The following is a 21,305-nucleotide window of genomic DNA, read 5'->3' as shown; positions in this document are numbered from 1 at the left end:
AGAGCAGAGCAGGAACTAGGGTTTGTTTGCTTTACCAGGAACCCATTGTACCAACTTCTCAGTAAACACACGCCGGCCCACAGAGCTCATCAGCGCATTTTCTCACGACTTTCATAAATGCTACCATGAATTCAAAGAGTCACAGAATAGCCTGAGCTGGAAGGGACCCACAAGGATCCCAGAGTTATTCCAAGTCAGGAAACATCCTGAGCAAGCTACAGACCTCGGGGTGCAGAAGGACACTGAAGTGCAAATGGGGTGCAGCGTGTCAGTGGTGTGAGTTCACTGTTCCATGGTCCAACTGTGCAAAGTTAAAAATTATTGTTCCCCACCCTTTAGTATTTGTTTAGAGTGTAATAATGTGAGATATCAATCATCTCTCCCAGGAGATTTAAAGTTCAGCTTTTCACTTCTAAATTATCTCCAAAAACCCAAGCGTAACAAACACGCTTACCTTTTTCAAACCCATCTTCCATCCTCCTAATCCCCACTTTTATTTCCTTCACTACCTCAAGAATTTAATCACCGATTTCTCTCAGCAAGGAGAGGCTACAATCTGAGAGTTTGCTCAATGAGCTGGATGCTTGTATAGACTGCACTTCTATTTAAAGATACATTTTTAATTGCCCACTCCTATCTCAATTTAACATATCTGCAGATAAGGGTCATGTGTCAATATTTCTGCTTAGAGATCAAATTAGACAGTTCAAAAGGTTTAATGGGATGTAGAAGTGATTCCAGACTGAACAAAATTGTCCATTCATCAGTAACAATGGAATTTTGCTCCTTTATCTCTCTTCCAATGATTCTAAATATTCAAAATAAAAATCTGGATTTTTTCAGATAAAAATAAAACCTGTATTCTGTTGGCAATTAAACACTGCATGTCCATGTATTTTAAAAATCTCTGTGTGCTCTCTAGTTATTTGTGAACTCAGGCTTCAGCACATTAGAGCGCTCCAAAGGATGCTCCCAAAAAGGCTACATTTGGCTTTCAGTGCACTGGGCAAGTCTAGCTTTGGCCTTGGCAGCCTCAAAGCTGCCTGACAATTCCCTGGTACAAATGCTTGAGCAGCTACACCCAGTTTTGGCAATTATGCTCCATGTGCTTTCAAAAACCCTTCTGATATGCCATTAAGGTTGACAGGTGTCATCTCCCCCCCAAATGGAGGATAAGGATTGGGGAGGACAGGGAAGAATGTGAGAGAGAAGAAAAATACTGTGAAAAGTAAGTATTTCAACTCTGGGCTGGATGAAGACAAATCAAATATCCAAAGGACTGGGATGTCGCCCAAGGATTCAGACCAGTTTGAAACGTGAAGGACTTTTATGCTCAGAAAGCATTCCAAGAGCCGCCAACAAAAAGCCTCCTAAAGAGCAAGTCAACCTCAGATCAGCAAAGCTTGTCCAACTCATGTTCAGCCAGTGATAAAACACTCTGCTCTGCAGATGACTCCTGAGACTGGCACATCAGGAAACAGCCAGGCCAGGGAACAAGCTGAGAAGCATTCTCATTAAGGCAGTTTTGTTGAAAATCCCACCACGATCATATACAGAAAGGGGGAAAAAATTCCAACAGAACCCAACCCACCTCTAAGCTGGAAGGATTTTTGTAATTTACTTACTTTTTTTTAATAACCATATGATCTCACCAATCAAACTGAACAGTTGCTAGCACTGCAGTAGCAGTAGGACAAAAGCCTAAGAAATGTAAATTTATTTTATTCAAATTAAGGACCAAGATCTCTGGTAGATAACCTGTTAAAAAAAGGCAAGGTCTACAAAGCTACATCAGTCATTCAGCTATAATGAACATAGTGGTAACTTTCTATCAGGGGGTATGAGAATCACACAGTTCAATACTTGCACTAAAAATTTAAAAGCATTTACGGTATTTTCAATATAAATACGGAAAAATGCATTACCCCTCTGCTCTGCTTGAAGAGCTTGTTTAATATTTGGCTGGGGCTTCTTTATGACCTGTAAACATCACCTGTCCAAGGGGAAGCAGGGGAAGGTAATCACTAGCTTGGAGTGAAGGACAGTCTAGGCAGAAAGTTATTCACTTCCTCCAGGCTAAGTAAAATTTCTTCTTTAGTATTCACCAGTGTGTTAATCCAAAAATACAGCAGCTTCTCCTCCAAGTTTAAAAGTAGTCAAGAACTCATTCTGCCTGTATAAAGAAGACTGTTCCTCCTGAGCAGTACCTTCAGTTCCTCCCTGGTCTGTGAGAACCATAGCGCTTCCCATTCACTTTCCTCGAGCAGTTCACAAAGGTCTTGTTTCGCAGCTTGGGCACAAGATATCCAAGTGTCTAGAGGAAGTTCCTCAATTGTCTGTTTTTCTCTTATTTTTTGGGTTACATGTTTGGTTTTGGTTTTTTCCTCCTCCACCAAAGGGGAACCCCTTTCTTCCCCTTCCGTAGCAGAAGAGCTTGTTCAGCATATTTCACTGCACTTTGAAAACTTTACAACTTTTCAAACCTCTTGCCCAGTTGACTTGCTCAGAAAGACATTCTGCTTCACCTAATTATCCCCAAGTAAGCTCTTCTGTCTGAACCGTGTCAAAATGTATGAAGATAACAAGGTACTCAGGCAGAGATAGCTAAGTTCATTTAAAAGTATAAGCCACACAGAATTATTTTATCCAGACCCACTGGTCATTCTTTAAAATTATGCTATTCCTCAGTGATGTCCTGCTGTTCTAAGAGAAACAACTGAGACAAGGCTGCTTCTTGAACAGTCAAAAGCTCATGAACACTCTGCATACTGTAAAGTCTAACATGATTTACCAGGCGGCACCATTGAAGCCTTTCTTACATCATGGCTTTTAAACCAATGTCAACAGCAGTGATGTCTTTGCTTTGGGCAAAAAGATGTACTGCTTAGTTTTGCCAGGAAGGTGCGAGCAGTTTGGATCCACTCCTTTGAAAGAGCCTAATATTAATAGCTTAGCAATTCCTTAAAGAACAGTTTATGCCCAGAAATACCAGCTGAGGAACATCCTCCACAGATTTGTACAAGTATGCAGTAACTAATGATAGCTTACAGGCACACTTAAGTGTGGAAAGAAAAGTAGCCTGAATATTTAATGTGGAAATGACTGCAAGCTACACTTCTCAATGAAAAGTGATAATTTCTGCTTTGCAGTTAAGTAGCCTTTTCAGAGGCTGTTGTTATCTTTTCCATGTGCTTTTCACTGACCATTCAAGAAGCATAATTTGATTTGAAGGCAAACAGTCATCTCTCCAAAGAGTTTCTTGTGAAGAGCTGGTATATATAAACATATACCAAGTAATTATAGCAGAAAAACATCCTTTCCACATTACAATCTGCCTCCTGGAACGAACAGCTTCTTGTGAGTAATTCTGTGCAGCACAAGGACATTTTCTATCCCTTGAAGGTTGATTCCATAGTGTCATGGCAAAGCATCATAAGGAAAGAGAAACAGCTATTATGCCTTCACAGCTTCCCAACATTTAAGTGAAAAAACCACCCTCTCTTTCCACCCTCGCCTCCTCTATTTGCTCTTTTCTCCTCCTGCATAATCACAAACCACCTCTGTCTGATGTAGACTGTAGAAATGTAGGAAGAAGGGTGAAAAACACTAGTAGGACCATCGCTCACAAGAAACAAATACTCCTCATGAATGGAATTCTACAGCAACACCTTGCAAAATTTCAAGAGCCAATTGCTGAGTTTCCTTAGCTGACAAGCCTGAAAAAGCCTATATAAAAATCCATTGCAGGCCTGTAAGAAGGTGCATGTTGTTAATGCTTTACCTATAAATATCCTGAGGGAAGAGTTGTGAAGCAAAAGGCCTGTGCAGAGCAGCTTAAGGAGCTTATCAGACAGAGTTAATCCCTTTCAGGAACACGCACAGCCAGTTGAGAAAGGTGAACAGGCATTACAAGATCTGTGTTTCCCAGGGAACATGTGGCACCTCTGCAGAGCTGGACACCAGGAACCACGACGAGCATCCTGGGTCAGAGTTCCATGAGGAGGAGCTCAGCTGGGTAATCTCTGCTTGATGCCTCCTTCACCAACAGCGATGGCGTCACGGCCAAATCTCACTGCACACAGGAACTCAGCATCCCAGGCAAAAGCACGCCTTGTTTCATCAAGGACTTTGCAGGGCTTAAACTGCACAGTATTCCCCAACTCTTATGAAAAATTCTGTCAGAAATTATATTGTTTAAAGAACACTTCATGCTCTTATATTCCAACAGTCGTTTTAAACACATTGTGCCAAACCCAGACCAAATGAGGACAAAAAGCTAAACAGCCTTTCACCTTTCATCACCATTACCCTTCCCCCTGTTTAAAAAAAAAAAAAAAAAAGAATACTTAGTATTTTCAACATCAGTTCTCCTAGTTTTTACACAGTTTTTAATATTCATCAAAGCATTTCACCCTCTGAGTCTTAAGAAGTCAAATATTGCTCTAGGCTATTTTCAGTCAACTAATAGCATAAAAATGATTCCATTTAAATCATGTTTTCTTCTGAAAGTAAAGACCAATAAGTGATGCAGGTTAAACAGTACTGGACACCAGTAGTAGCTCATTTCTGAAGATAAAAATACTTTTTAATCTCTCGGTTTTGAAACATCTCCGAGGAAAACAGAAGCCCCCATTTCCCTGCTGCGTGCCATTAAAACTCCGAGATGCTAATCCAAAACAAGACACTGTGACCTCAGCCCTTTCAAATTTTTTGATGGCTTTTACATAACAGTGTTTGGAAGTGAAGCTTATAGGGACTGTCATATTCATGCTGTATCAGTCCTGAGAGCAAACACTCCTCATTGCATCACTGTGCAATCACTGAGCAAAGCAAGATGATCCCTATGCCGGGTCTGAAATGGATCTGAAATGTAATGGATGCAAGCACAAGCAGACCTAAGGTATGTTTAGTCCCAAGATATATAATTAGCGATCTATCGTGCTGAATCAGGATCTAAAGCTTCCTCAGTAACACAGTTTCACCCCCTTGCAATTAGATTTTTAGCATCATGCAATATCAAACAAGTACTACCACCAAAGACAGGGGTAAAATGACAGTGTCTATTTTTTGTTGAAGTAACTCTTCTTTCCAAGCTGCTGCCAGCTATCCCATGTAATACAGAAGATATCTCTTGCAAGTATTCTGGAGATGGGAATACATTAGCTCTGGTTCTTCGCTTCAGAATTAAACACTCTGTGGAAATCAATAATCAAATAGCCTGGCAGCAAATATTTCAAAAATCTAAACCCCAGCACAGCTCAAGAAGTAGCAAGTGCATTCTGTGGTCTAAGAATAACTGAGCGGATACAGACCAGATTTTTGTGGAGAACTGTCATTCAGGAGAACTATTTTAAATTTTATTAATTCATAAAATAAGTTAGATGTTTCAAATCTACTAACATATTCTAAACAATTAAAAAACCCCAAAATACCAGGCTCTCCACCTAACAGGGCAGCACTAAAAAAGCAGGCATCTGAGATTTAATCAAAAAATAAAATATTCTTTGCTCCAAAGAAACATCAACTGACTTATAAATAAACAAATCCTCGTATTTAAGTGCAAACAAGATCTAAGCAAAACCTTCACTGCAACTACTGAATCACGGAAGCCTATTGCAGCTTCAGGTGCTATTTTAAATCTGTCACTATAGCGGTTATGTACTAATCAAACAGTTTTCTGACAGACCACTCGTGCAATCGTTCTGCTGGTGCACATCAGACATACACAACTCTCTGTGTTCACAGTCAGACAAGCAGTGCTTAGCACAGGGCATGAAGGAGAAGGAAAAGGGAGTTTTGGACAGGCTGTTTGAGGATCCTCTCCACAGTCCATTTACTGGAATCAGCACACACGCTCTACTAAGCAGGACAGCTAAAGTTCCCTTGATTAGGCTCGACACCGCCTGGCTGAGTGGCAGCAGAGCTGTACGTACATCAAATGTTTATGACATGCCCTGCAATTTTCCTATCGGCTGCAGCGCTCGTGGGATAACCCCTGACGGATCACTTCCAGGGTCACTGGCTGTGCAACATCACTCCCCGTCGGAAAATGCACAGGCAATTGGCAAAGTTACACGCATGGCCCCAGGAAGGAATGGAAATGGCAATTTTACACGCTGTCACCTGTCAAAGTTGCAGTCCAGGTTTCACCCACACCTTCTGACGGATCAATTGAAACGCTCCTTGGGTTCAGCTGAATTCGGTGAAGGATCACCCTGAGGATTCTGTGCTTGCTCTGACACAGGAGGCAGTGTCACAAACACACAGACAGAATCACTGACACCATCTCAATCATTTGCTCATTCTTTAACAGACAAAATACAACTCTGAAGTCATCTCTCTTTGCCATCAATTTTCGTCATCTTCCCAAGGGCAATTCCCTGGTTCCTGATTTTGCACCTGATGTTCAACAGGAATAACTGGACAGGCACACGAATGAAAAATATAATGTGCTATTTCCTAAAGGAAATATCAGAACCCAAAAGTTATGGGAAACTTTTGGTCTTTTATTGCAATTTCTTTGGCAGAGGGTACGAGAGAGCCATCTGCCATTTTAATATTGTTGCCTCCCCATCTGTCCTTGGCACTGTGCAATTGTACAAATCCAACAGTTTCACAAGTTATTCTCTACATTCAATTCTGTTGAGCTGACAAATCAGGAAAACTCTGTTCAGAGGAGGAATTACATCCCACAGTCACATTATGATCACAGCACAACAGCAAGGCAGTACTGAGTGTTGGTCACAGCACCGGTGACAAAGGCAGCCAAGAGCTGTCACCACAGGACACCACAACACTGCCCTACCTTTGGCTCCCACAGACAAAGGGGATTAGGCTGAAGCTTAAAACAAAGATCAGATAAAGGAGGGTTCATCATGGATTCTCCTCAGATCCCCGTTTGCCGTGCTCCCAAAGCTTCCCAGGGTTATGCTATGGATGATTATTAGGACATCAAAAGAAGCTCTTGCTAAGCTGTGCACACTCCAGCTTTCTAACTGCCACCTCTGCAGCAGGGGGAAAATAAATTGTAGTTTAATAAAACTATAGTTTCTGAACTCTTTTTAATTTTTAACCTGTTGTCAACCAACTGCTATTATGATTACTGTTTGTCATTTCTCAAAAGACTAAAAGTTTCCTTTTCAGACCTCAGTAGCACTGGGGTAGTGCTTTTTTTCCTCTTGATGACAATAAGAAAGCCAGTGACATTCAGGTAATGACAACAGACTCACACCCAACAAATTAAAAGCTGATTTCTGACATTTTTTGTAGTTCAACCTCCAAACCCTCTCGAAGGGCTGTAGATTCTTCAATAAGTTTTCATCCTACTCCAGAAAAAAAAGATAAAAAGCTCCCAGGCTGATGAAAACAGGCAACTGAACTGCAGTTAATTATTTAGGCCTTCGCACAGTTAACTATAAAGCTAAATTTTCCCACCACCTTTAAAAGTTGCTTCTCCCCTTTTATAACCAACCTTTGGCAATTTCCAAGTCAATTAAAGGAGGAACATTACAAGTACTCCAAGCAGCTCTGAGGACTTGATGACAGGTTTGACAACATTGCTCGCTCCGGCACAGCCGTTCATTTTTATATTAGGCAAGAAAGCTTAGTCATTAAGGGAAACTTCAAGCACATTTGCAATGCTTGTCACTCAGCAATCCACCACAGAATATCAATGCCTTTAATGAGATCAGGCTCAAGTAGTGGTTGAGCATTTTATTCAGCTGTTCCACAGAAAGTCCCATGAAAACATGAAGAATCTTCCCACACTAATAAGGTAAATGTTTCCTTGTAAATAGGTGATTAAAAGTTAACTACACTGCAAAGTCTTATTCTGATTTATATTTTGATACAAGATCAAGCTACACCTTTATAGTTTATTGTTGATACTCAGCAGCAGATATTTCTTTCTTCGTGCATTTTCTTTAGCTCTTGTGCTACAAGGACAAGACAATGGGACACCAGGATAATATTTTCACTTCTTGGTCAGGCAAAATTACCAATAAAAAAACAGGTTAAAAAACTATCACACTTCCCCCTGAAGTTAACCAGCTTTTTTCATTCTTATTCACCATTAACTGCCACAACTTCCTCACAAAACACCACAAATACAGACCAGCTCAGGGGAAAAAAAGCACAATTCAAATCACCAGAAGCTCATACATTTTCCCTCTTTGGGAAGTTTCTGTTGTCCACTGCCAGAGCTTTAAGAAACACCAGTTGCCTATAAACTACAGTTCGAGAAACATTAAGGAAAAGGACCCTTAGGGAAAAAAAATCAAAAAAGGAAAAGAAACGGTCACACAATTCGGGGGAAACCCTCAAAATCCCTGTTGAGATAGTTGGGCATTTTTACACAAGACTTAACATTCTAACTACAGAAATTCTTTTGACATTAAATATTCACATAAGACAGCAAAGAAAAACAAGCCCATTTCAGGCAAAACACTATGAAAGAGCATTTAAAATAGAATTACCTTGCAATGAGGGTGTAAGGACTACTACTGCCTCAGAGATGGGCTGTAACAATTCGAAAGGAAAACAAAAACAAACCTCACCAAAACAAACACAAGAAACAACCACCAAACCTAGCCAGCCAAAGTCAGCTGTTGATTTTATAAACCTTCTCAAGCATCAGAGCGAGAGCAAGAGTTCTCAAAGCAGGAGCTCTTTAACTGCTTAACCAAATCGGTGAGGTAAGTGGGCATAAGAAGGGTACGTGAAGAGCACAGACTCGGACTCCATCCATATCCTTCTATTATCCCACCAGGAGTTGCCAAGGATACAGGTACCAGACTAAACACGATCAAGTTACAGCAGCGGAAGAAAATTATTGCCCACGAGTGGCATTTCGTGAGTGCACACAGTTAAAGACACCGCAGTTGCAAAATAAAGCACAAAAGCCCAAACATCCTCCACAGAAATTCCCAGACCAACTCTACAGGCTCAGCTTTTTGGTGGCTCCTTCTTTGACTCTTCTCTTGGCAAAGAAATAACCCGTGTGTTAAGAACACAGAGGGGCATGGGAATCCTCCAAAAACATAGAACATCAAATGCATCCCAGCATGGAAGTTCAGGAACAGATTTGCCTACAAATACTCAAAATTCGAAGTGATAATTTTATGTAGCTACACACGATGATGTCATAAAAACCTTCTGAGTAAAATCTACAGTAAAATCCCCAAAGGAGCTGATAATCTCTGCCAAACAAGACAGTTATTGGGGTTTTGACCTCTTATTTTGGAGCCACTTTGACTAGCTCAGATCAGTGTTGCGTATGTCATTCTCTCACTGAAAATGAATTTTTGTAATATAAATAGAGATTTTTTTTAATTTATTTTTTTTTAATAACAGCCTAGATTATTCACTAACTCTGTGCTATGAAATACAGATTCCCATGGGTCAACTTCAGCTTCACACCACCAGAAGCTCATGCATTTTCCCTCTTCAGGAAGTTTCTGCTGTCCACTGTCAGAGCTTTAAGAAACACCAGTTGCCTATTAACAACAGTTTGAGAAACACGAAGGGAAGGTACCTCTAAGGAAAAAAAAAGAAAAAAAGGAAAAGAAATGGCCTTGCAATTTGGGAAAAACCCTCAAAATCCCCGTTGAGGTAGTTAGGCTTTTTTACACACTGTATCTTATTGACCAAAGCAGTTAACAACAATTAGCAACATTTTGAAAGTGTTTCAGTTTATTCAGCCTGGGAATCATTGCAACTTTAAACAAACAATGAACTGGGCTGCTCTAAGTGCATTTGCAGAGCTTGCTTTCTCTTGAGCCGTTTTGCTGTCTGGATGAGCATCTGTGGCTGCAGAAACAAGTCAACACTCAACAGAAAGTATTCCTAATTTAGCTTCGTTTCATGGAGCTATTTTCACAGCAGTTTCCACTCGACCTTGCACAGAGGCAACATAACAGCAGGCTATAGAAAGACACCGTGTCAGGAACTGCACAACAGCCTGGGATGGAAAGAAATGGGTTTGGACTTTGGTCTCAATGTACAAGATCTCGAGAAACTGTCCAAAAAAACCCTGCAGCTACCTACATCTTTGCATATCTGTTACTGGGTGGGTACAGCAAGTCCTCTAAAACGTTACTCTGGGGAATTTTTCCAGGCAGGGATCAAAGCCTCCTGCCAGGCTTCACTGTTCAGGATACAGAAACAAAGAAAATGAGGCATCTGGAGATTAGCAAAAATGGAGATCACTTTGAAATTGGTAGGCAACTAGTAAAAGAGGTGACAGGAAACGTGGTGGTGAACGGGGAAAGCTGAAGTGAAATTACTAAACAAGTTCTTTCAGTATCAGCCTCAAAATCAGCCACGTGAATCTGTAAATAAACACTGGAATTTACCAACAAGATCTTCCCATGCAGACACGAGTGACTGCTAAAGACACTCAGAAAACCTCACCTATTTTTTTTTTCTGATGAATTCCAATCCCCCCCATTCCAAACATCCACATACATGTAAATATATAAATCAGTTTAGAGCATGCATAAGGAAGGATGGTCACAATAATGGCAAGGCTGTCATAGAGGAGGAACTAAAGGAAGATGGATGTTAAAGACAATAATGCAAACAAGATCATCCTTCAGGAATGTACTGATTGAAGATGAAGATTTCTCTGAAGGACAGCCCAGGCACAGACAACAAACACTGTCCATGACTAAGTTTGGGCTGTAAATCAGAAAAGTCTTTGAAATAAAAGAGGGCAGTACTAAATTCTCACCACATTAAAGCAAAAATAACGAACCCCCTCACCTCCCCAGTTAATTTTAAGATAGAGCTTGACTGCTGAATCAGATTATTTATTCTGTTGAAGGACTCAGCTTCACCTTGGACACACTTTAATTTCATTTCCTATTTTTTCACCTAAGGCCAAGCCCAGGTAATACATGCTCAAACGTTCTCTTATCCTATAGAAGTCTGACAGCGGATAAATGGGATTTGGAAGTGGAAGGCATCAGTTACAGCAGACTCTGTCACACCAACCAGCAAAACCAAGAGCAGAGACAAAAACAAACCACTACATTTGATTTTCATTTTGAGCATTGGTAATTCCTTTCTATTCACAACTACTTGGGCAAGACAGTTGGGGACAGGGGGGAATCAATCCTATGCAAAGGGGGTGGAGGTGAATCAATTCTATGTAAAGGACAAGGCAAGTGTTTTATTCAAATATTTTGTACTTTAAGGAGTACGAACTTTGTTGAGATGAAACAATTTCTGTATCATTAGCACACAGCTCCTAAGGGAGGGGACGGACCACACATCAGCAATTTCTGCTCTGGCAAAATTAATCTCATTACACGTCGTGATTAACATGGCATTGAAAGCAATTTATTACTTTAAAAGGATAAATCATGTTTAACACAAATAAACAAAAATGTAAAGACACCAATTCCTGCCCTCATTACAAGTAAAACCACTTCAGTTAATAGGTCTTTTAGCATGAATTATTTTCCTGCAGCAAACAAGGTGGCTGGGGACACACAGGCTCTGCCAGGTCCTTTTCTGCATCTAACATGTGCATGTGCACACAGACACAGAACACTGTACCAGGGACCTTTTCTTCCTCTTCTTACCCCCAAAAATGCAACAGCTAGGAAAGGCCATCAAGTGCTATAGGTATAAAAAATGAAACTGGGTTTTGGAAGCTCTTCCATCTCTTTTTTTTCCCCATCCTTTTGGAGTGGTGATTCTAAAAAGTCCTTAAAAAAGAAGGTTTTTATGCCATGATCAGCAAGGTATTTAGTCCCAGGAGCACATATCACTGCAATCCTAACCACAATTTCCAGCTGTCTATGCTGTGTAAAGCAAATAGTAAGCAATCTACCTTACACCCAAGGTTTATTGATTTTAAAAGCAATATACAAAGTATAAAAAGCACCAAAATGACACCTTTATTTTCATAGCTACAGTGTTTCACAAATAATGGGAAAATGTAGTTTTTGAAGGTTTCTGTATTGATATTTATTTGCATCTTGGAGACACTTCACATGAGTGACATCTTTCTCTAAAAAAGATGTCTAAAACTCACTCTTTAAGTGAGTTTAAGTGAGTGAACCAAAGTTCAGCAGCACCTGGAGCTGCCCTGAGGGAAACCAAAGGTCATCTGCCTTACAGAACAAAATCGTCCCTGCAAGGCAGTACCACAGCAGCAGCAGCGGCAGCAGCAGCACTCTGCCCATGTTACACCACGTTAAAACACAATATATATCTTCCCTTTCTGCAGGATATGAGCAGAATCCACCAAATGAATAAGGTTCCAAGAGAAGTCTTTGAACTGGGTGAGTACTTATCCTAATGAGCACTAGCCTGTTCAAAGCACTCCTACAGGGAGTCTCCCAGACCGAAATCACACCTAAGCATCAGCTTGAAATCTGCTATGCAATACAAATAACTTGAAGGCCTCCCTTGACTGATTAAATCACAAACCTATCTCTCCAAGAGGTTAAAATTTAAATGAAAGCTTAGGCTTGGCAAATCCCATCAGATTGTCAAATATGGATATTATTTAGGAACCCCATCTGTTCGTGCAGCAACATGAATATGCAACGTGACTGTTGCTGCAACACTTGCATTCCCATTGTGGAAAATTTACAAGTAAGCAGTTCCTGACCCCAATTACATCAGGAACAAAGTTCTCGAGGCACATGCAGTAGATTGCTGCCCACAGATATGAGCTTTGATGCTCTGAGTTTATGTTTCTCTTCCTCTCATGTGCTGAGGTGCGATACCCTTTCCACCTGCACCAGGGCTTGTTAATCTTCCTGCTGGGCAAGGTGCAGCGCTCTCTGGAGCACAGGGAAGGAGCGTGTGTGGCAGCCTGCCCCGTGCCACGTGAGCCAGAGCCTGCCCAGAATGCTGGACAAATTAATTACCAGTCTTTCAGGTGAGGAGCTGCCAGCTGGAGGCCACAGGGCTGGAGAGTTGTTCAGCAGGGCTGTAAACCTGCCTGCAGACCACACACACAACAACCGCGTGTGGCTGCCGGGGTCTGATCCATCCTGCAACAGACAGCTGTCAGAACTCATGCAGCTGCTTCTCCATCCAGCAAACACTCCCTTCATGCCTTTGTTTGGTTACAGATCAGATGCTGCAGTTTTTAATTCTGCACCTCTGACTCAAGTGGATTTAGGTGAAATTGTCCATCCAGTGGAAGGTGACTGGAGCCATGCTTGCCATGGCACTGCCAACTGTGTGTTGGCAGAGTAAAAACTTGTGCATAATGAAAACAACCAACTCCCCACAGAGCACATGGGAGAGACTGCCCAGCTGACAACCCTAAATGACTGACTTGGCTGCAACTGAGCAAAAAAAGCTCCACAAACAGTAGCGAACTTCTACAACAAGCACGCTCTATATTCAAGGTGAAAGCAATTGCCAGAACCTAAATTAATTCTGGTTTTATGGATGCCAGAGAGCTCTCTTGGAAAGCATCAGCAGGATATTAACTTTATACCTTTAGCAGTGATAAATTCTTGGTTATTGGTAAAAATAAAAAAGCCTCCCACCACAAGATGAAATGTTTCATCTCGACCGACAAATACCCACAGCATCACGTTGCCATTATTAAAATCTACTTTGTTACATTTGAGAGGTTTGAGGGGTTGTGTTTTTTTTAAATTAAGTCTGCATGTTTTGCTCTCCAAGCTTCCTGTGAAATACTTGCTGCTTACCAAAGCTCAGGAAGTCACATAACAGAACTTACCTCAAACCCACCAGGTAGGCAAAGGTCCTTTCTACCAACTTAAACCAACAGTTGCACAGCCTTATCTGTAATAGCTTGCTCAGCACATTAACTATCATTCTCTAGACGTAAAAACCTAATTAGGAAAAACAAATATATGCTGCAGCACAATTTACACTTCTCAATTTCCACTAAAGAGGCCCTGGATTAGAATAAAAGCTCAATCAGGGATAAGATATTTGCAAATTTGCTCAAGTTGCCCCTCCCCAGATTTTCTGACCCTGCTATAGCTACTGCTTCTACCCAGTGGCACCTAGAAGCAACAGCTTGAAGAGAAATTAGGTAAAAACTCAGTTCAGCAGAATATATCCAGCAGCTCTCAGTCAGATGCCTCAGGAATTAACAGGGGCTGCAAAGCTTTAAAGCAAGTTCTCTGATTCAAACTACTGAAACTCAGTGTATTTCAGAACAAGCTGACACCAATCCAGAAAATGATGTTGGGTAAGAGCACAGTTGTCTCTCCTGGAAGAAAACAACAACCCCATGGCACACAAGTTCTCCACCCTCTCTGATACCAAGCACAAGGCATTTCTCATGATACAAGGATTAAACAGAGGAGGAGTTTGCACAAACATGCTCTCAAAGATACACACAGAGCTCAATACATCCGAGGAATAAACAGACAGATTGAATTCCTCTGCCCCTCCAAAACACAGCAGATGTTTCTTCAGATTCAAGGCATAATTATTTTTAATAAGGAATTAAACAAGATGAAGTACCACCGTTAAGGTTATGTTCTCCAGTAACCTGTTTCAATGCACAAAGGAAGTTACATTTGTCACATAACCCTCTCAAAATCCCCCCAATGTCCTTACAAAGCTTTTGACATGTGTGCAATAAATGTGTATGAAGGAGGAAGCTGGACCCTGACACATGAAACACCCTGGCCTACATTTCTCAGGAGGTCAAATGAAGGACAGATACACGAAAAGCACTATTTTGGCAGTACATGCATTTGCAAAGCATAATATTTCACTGACTTCTATTTCAGTCTCTCAGATCAGACATTTCCATATTAAATAAAAAAAAAATTTAAAAAGAAAAAAATCAACCCCCCCAACCTCTGAATCATAGAAGTGTGAATAAATGTAATGAATAAATGTTCTCATACCCCTAACTGTAACCAGAGAAAGTGCATAAATAATGTGCAGTATTCAGATTGATACAAGTTGCCTACATATGGCAGGACTTTCAGACTTTAACACCCCTGTTATTTTAGTTGGGTTTTAAGACTATGAGAGGATTTGAAATGAAATGCAGTGAACAACCCCCCAGGAGTCCAGTCTCGGTCCTTCCAGGAACAAGCGTATTTCTGCCCTGCTGTCAGGGAGAGCAGATGCAAGTCTCAAACACCTCAGCTTTAGTTTCACATAAAACAATGTTTTCTATGTACAAACAGAGCCAATTTACAATAAAGTGTTGACCACTGTGCTCATTTCCTTGTTTTCATATTTGACCAAACGTTTCCCTTGGAAGTACAATATCCTGGATGTAGTAAAACATTAGCAGGGAACACAGCTTCTCCCAGACCAGGAGTATCAGAACACATCCACATTTCAGTATCAAGGTGTGGGAGCTCGGTAAAGGTATCCAGTTCCTATTTTCCCCAGCATCTAGTTCTCCCTTCTCTCCCAACAGAAGCAATTCTGGAATTGGAGCTGTTCAGATGTGCAGCTAAGTCTCCAGATTGCAGCAAGTGAACTCACAAAACAGAGTCAGTGCCAAAATTTGCAACTTCTGACAGAAAATGACAGGAACGCACTAGCCAAATAAGTCTCCAAGAATCCTCTCTTATGTACATTTTCTTCCCCTCCCCTAATGAGCTGACAGGTGATGTGAACACCTTTTTAATTCTCCAAGCCTCCTGTCCACTGCCATCAATGGCTACACTTGCACAAACTTCCACTTTAGGGATAACTTATAAGCCCTGTTTTTAGATTATCACTCCAAGCTTTGTAGACACACATCAAGGACATTTATTTACGATATTAACTTTTTTTCTAGTACATACCTCCCAGTAACAACACCAGCAACAAGCCTTACTGGTAGCCAGAGCAATATGTGCATTTTCAAACTCTAATGCAATTTAAGGCCCATCAGTGTATGAGCTACGAGGAGAATTTCCCTTTCTAAGAGAAACACCAGTCACAATGGAGAGAGAAAATAACTCCTCTGCAGAAAACCCAGAAGTGACATTAAGAAAATCCCATAGTATTTGCTATGAATAATTTAACTATGAACTGCCAGGGCATTTCATTCCAACCTATTTGGAACTGCTAGAATAAATTACTACCAACCAGCATTCATCACAGAGATCCAAAGTTCTTGTTCTCACTGCTATTTGAAGGCTCCTCAGATTTTCACTAAAACAGACAAAAAGCTCCAAACCTTCACAAAACAAAACACCTAACCAAAAATCCCTTTTGGCTTTTTTTAATAACACTCTTACCTCTCTGCTACCCAGAGTTTTGTGAATGGAGTTGATTTTAACAGATCCGGTAGCCTGTTAAATTACAGTAATTTGCAATTGAAAAATACTTGCAGATAAAAATGCAAACAAACATGTTGTGTTACAACTGTGTCAAACTGAAAAGAATGCCATGACTAAGCTGAACATAAACATTGGGCACAAATGTTAAAAAAGGGGCAGCCACGTGTTAGCAGGTGAGCATTCTTATATACCGGGGAAAGAACAGTTTCAAAACATTCTTAATGACAGGTAATTAAGAGAGAAACAGACGGAGAAAACAGCTAAAATCCCAAGCTTAACTCCTGTCTTCACAAAGACAGCAACTGCCTCACTGACAACTGAATGCCCTTAAGGAGGGTGCTCTCCATGTGGGAATAACGTCACGTGCGCGTAAGAACAGAAATGAGCATTAAAAATACATGTGTTGTAATAAACTTGCCCAGGTAAATGTGCACTTCAGGGATTAACATCTTTAGCTAGATTAGAAAGAATTATTTTCTCCTCCCGTGGAGTACAGGAAGCCTTATTAGAGCTTGCCTTCCTGTAAAACATCTGGCACTGACTGACACAGTCTACCTGACTACAGGAAACGTTGGTCTAATGACACATCAAAAACGCTTATCTCTGTGTCATGAGGAGCTGCGCTGAAAAACATTACCCTACGTACTTCCCATTTCATTCATCTCCCTAATGTATTTTAAATCACTTTAGGGATCATGAGGTGCCCTACTTGGACAGCTTTAGACACTGAAATGCTCTTCCCGCAGCCTGATTGCTCCATAGCGCCCCAGAACCGTTCCAGAGGGTGGGGTTTGCAGCCTCTGCACCCATCCAGCTCGGTGCAGGTGAGTGAGATCGCTCTCGTCACCTCTGGCTGTGCCTCACATCTGTAGGTACGAGCTCATAGCAAATACATTCTCTTGGAAGAACTGGAAAGATGTTGAAAAAGATTTGGGAGACTTCCTGCTAAGAAGGAAAGTAAATACCCAGTGACACCTCCAAAGCTCAAAGCTGATGGAATGGCTGGTCCCTGAAAGCTCACAAGCAGCGATAACCTCCAGCTGATTCTTACATTATTCCTACACCCAAAACCAAAGTGCTCATAGTTCTGCTGCAGCAATCCAAAGGCTAGAAGAAGTGTGTCCAATCTTTTTACAAAAGCTCCCTGGAAAAGAAAAAGGACTGACTGGAACGTGATCCTCCTCACATGGAACCCATCAAACTGCCACCTAAGGCACTGGGCTTTTGGCCACCAGAGGAACTGTCACTGTGAGTTACTGCCAGGAATTACACCCAATGAAAATACATTAGTAATTCACCTTTTCAAGCACAATCAGAGGAGCAAACACTTGAAACACCTGTCTGATTCTCTTTTTTTTTTTTTAAGACAGAAAACGATGGCCAAACCTTTTAAGAAAATGGATCTGTTTATATGAAATCAATATGGATAAAAGCCAGAAGACTCTCAAAAGAGAAGATAAAAGATGTACAGATAATGACAAAAAGAAACAGACTGTTTGCTCATTATTTGGTGTTTGGAACAGACAGACAGGGGGAAAGTAAAGTCACCTTACAGAAGTTCACTTTTACCTGCATGGTTTTTAATTTGTTAGAATAAGGTGGTCTGGGGAACCCCAGAACTTCACCAGATGAAACAATACAGAACTCAGAATCAGCAAACACATGTTCTTCACTTTATTCTTAGCTTTCCCTGTACTTGTTCACTGTTGCACATAATTTTAGAGGATATCTTTTTTCCACTCCCTTTAAAATCAGCATTATAATCAACTTGTGCAAGCCTGTCTAGAACATATTCTGTTGATACAAAACTAGCTGTTGATATTCTAGTACCAATGTAATACTCCAGCTGACTCAGAAAACGCCAAGTCAAAGCTCAGAACTTTCAAGTGCAGCTTAAGGGTACTTCAAGAAGAGAATATATGTTGTTCTAACAAGCAAAAGCGTTTTTGCTACACTGAAATAGATTGAAATTGCAAATGTGTATTATTTCTGTTACTAAAAATCAAAACAACATGGAATCAGAGTTATACAAATATAAATACCACCTTGAAAAGCACAAAGGTTACTCCTGTTCGAAAAGGGGACCTAGCTTCCTTTCCCCTCCAAATTCCAGCCCAAGCCCATGCCTGTGCACACACGCAATTAGCCTGAAATTTCCCTGTAACTATACAAGGAAACGGATGAGAGCACATCTTCACTGGCATTAGCCTGTGCCCAGATCAGTTCCTCAGTTTAGAAGGACTACTAAAGTAAGGATTTGGATAAATCTCCAAAGAACATTTATGGCTGAGGTGAAGGAGGGCTAAGGAGACAAGTATTGTCATGACTGGGCTGAATGCAGTAAATAAGTTCTAATTTCAAAGCCACCTTAAGCTTTCCTTTAGTGTCGAGAGCCTGGACTCTGCCATATCATACCCTGACACTGCTCTTCCTCAATCTGACAGAGAGGGCCCAGATTTGACATTTTGTTTAAAAGGCTTCCAGAGAGCCAGGCGCTGTACAAGGGACACACACTTCCAAGCCAAGAACAGCCTCTTAGCTCTGCTCACAGAGGAAGCTGACCCGATGATTTACGCTGCAATTGGTATTTCAAGTAAGCACAAAACACAGAAGTGAACCGCTGCCTCCTCACAGAGCAGTCCACATGGGGCTAAACAAAACTTAGGCTTGAAAAACAGCATCCTACTTATGAACTGCACCCCTATTATCAGCCAGGAGAAAGCATCACAGTGTGAGGCTTTTTAGTGCTTAGTTTTTTGCACTACAAGTGTCAGTCAAGGGCATCTCTCTGCAGTTAAAGAACTGCCTAATAAGAATCTGAAGATTTTTCCAAGAATCTTGCTTTTCAGAAGCTGTTTAGTAGATGTCAAAGCACTGGAAACCAAAACAACCTCCACAAAAAAACAACCAAGCAAATAAAAAACCGCCAACATTTCTGGGATGTCTAAAAACAGAGGGAAAGGCATTCCCTGCATTCATGGAAAGAAAGGATGTTTCACAGCCCAGCTTCGAGGTGTAGCCCCTTGCTTTATGGGCTTTATGTGCTAACCCTACAGAAAAAGCTGTGTGAAATTTGCCTCATTCCGTCTGATGAGCCAAGTTCTTCCAAATATGCTTGCCCTCTTTGCTGGACCACACCAAGGACCAACCTGGCCCTGCATGAACAAAGTACAAAAATTAAAGCCTGAAATACAGTACCATCCAAATGATGAAGACTTAGAAAAACTGAGTTTTTACTAATTTAGCCTAGCATTTCAGGATTTATTCCATCATACATATACCCCACAGCACTGGCTTACCTGGTGTTGATCTTGCTATGGAAAGTTGTTTAGATCTATGAAATAACACAGGATGTGGTGCTTTATTTTAAGTATCAAAATTCAACCGATCACCCTACTATTCTAAAAAATTAAAAAAAAAAAAAATTAAGCAAACTTGTGAAAATATTTTATCTCAAGTATTATGAATTTCTTAACCTCCCTCTCTTTAAGCTCATAACTCTAAAAAAATTTTAAATTGAAGTACCCTTTGAAAAATAAAAGAAAACAAACATCATAGTGAGAGTGTGAAGGACTGAAATTCAGCAAAAAGTAAATTTTAACACAACTTTCATCAACTGCAAATAAGAGCATTGGCATGATGTTAAAAGATCTCTATCAGAGATCAGCATGTTATCAGAACATGACATTATGTCCTATGCAATATTTTATGTTTAAATTTAATTTACCTGCAGTGAGTCCTTCGGGTCAGAAGCAAACCAGGCCCTGAACAGGCTCACACTGACACTGTTTGCTTATTCACTCCCATGTTCTTTAACCACACCACAAATTTGTATCAAAACACAGATAACCTTAAGGGCGAACGCTGCCTAATCCCGGACATCCGAACGCAAGCACTGGGACTGGGAATTCACAAGCAATTGACACGGCACCATTCGGGCTTCCTTTCCACAACAACAACCCACACCGTGTGTATATTTACCTACAATGTATCCTAAAACCCGGCCATTGATACTGACAAGCTCCTGGGAGCACACACATCACAGGAAGGCAGAAACAAGCTGTGCAGCGAGGTTGTAACAGTAACACTGTTCAGCACTTCCTCCCAATTTCTTATTAGTTCAAAAATGATCGTTTTCATCTCACAAGAAAGTTTACTGTGAGGTAAAAAGTACACTTCTCCTCCTGCATTCATAGTCAGATAGGCCTTGATGCTCATGTTTAGGTGCAGTGGAAACAGAGAATTCAGTAAAACTATAGTATTTAAGATAAAATCTGTAATGGAAATTTACAATCTCTCCCCAAAAACATCAGCTTGCAAAATGCCTGCTGACACTCAAAATTTTGCTGATACTCAAATTACTTGGATACAAAAATGAAGAGGCTGCATTATGTTTAGTTGGTTTTGAAGATCTTTTCTTAAAATACTTTACAGCAAACTCCATGCAGTCAATCCATGGAACGTTCAACATAGGAAAAAAAAAGCATCAAGTGAAAAAAAAATCAAACAAGGAAAATAATAACTAAAAACATATTAAGAAACCTATTAAATAATTCAGCTATTTTTACCATTTTTTAATGCTTAGCATATGAATGCAAGAAAGAGGGAGGAGGCATCATAAACACCAGGTTAAAATATACCCACCCCTAGCCGAGAGCTTTTTGGTGTTGATGATTTTGGCAGCGTACTCTTGTCCTGTGGTGATTTTCATGCACCTCCTCACGACGGAGAACGCCCCTCTGGAAACCAAGAACCGGGCAAACTGTCAGTCCCACTGAAACACTCCACTGCCATTTACCAGCTAACGGGCTGCACGGAGGGGCGTGATGTCGGCAGAATCAAAATCAAAAAAAAAAAAAAAAAAAAAAAAAAAAAAAAAAAAAAAAAAAAAAAAAAAAAGAGGTTTTCTGATTTTCTGGCGGTGACGGCGGGCATTGATTTCATTCACCAGAACTCTGCTGGGTGGAAGCCGTGCGGCCGAGGGGAGGCGGCTGTTCAGAGCCCGGGGCTGGGGGGGCACAGGGTGGCGGTGGCCCCGTGTCCCCCTCGGCGGTGACACCT

General features: G+C 40.8%; 1 protein-coding gene across 4 annotated transcripts in view; it reads right to left on the bottom strand.

The window, feature by feature from the left end:
• CAMK2D (calcium/calmodulin dependent protein kinase II delta) overlaps nt 1-21,005 on the bottom strand; it is a 114,869-nt gene extending 93,864 nt beyond the window's left edge. For all 4 annotated transcript variants that reach the window (XM_027906542.1, XM_027906543.1, XM_027906545.1 and 1 more), the window contains exon 1: nt 20,889-21,005. In XM_027906542.1, coding sequence (XP_027762343.1) covers nt 20,889-20,955 — 67 coding nt within the window. In that variant the 5' untranslated portion in view covers nt 20,956-21,005. The remainder of the gene's footprint in view (nt 1-20,888) is intronic.
• Nucleotides 21,006-21,305: the final 300 nt, after the last annotated feature.

This window comes from Empidonax traillii, unplaced genomic scaffold, assembly GCF_003031625.1.
Source record: "Empidonax traillii isolate 1590-97213 ecotype Southwest subspecies unplaced genomic scaffold, ASM303162v1 scaffold1318:size131291, whole genome shotgun sequence".
Lineage (NCBI taxonomy): Eukaryota > Metazoa > Chordata > Aves > Passeriformes > Tyrannidae > Empidonax > Empidonax traillii.
The sequence above is the reverse complement of the archived record's forward strand: the minus strand, read 5'-3'. Positions and strand labels throughout refer to the sequence as shown.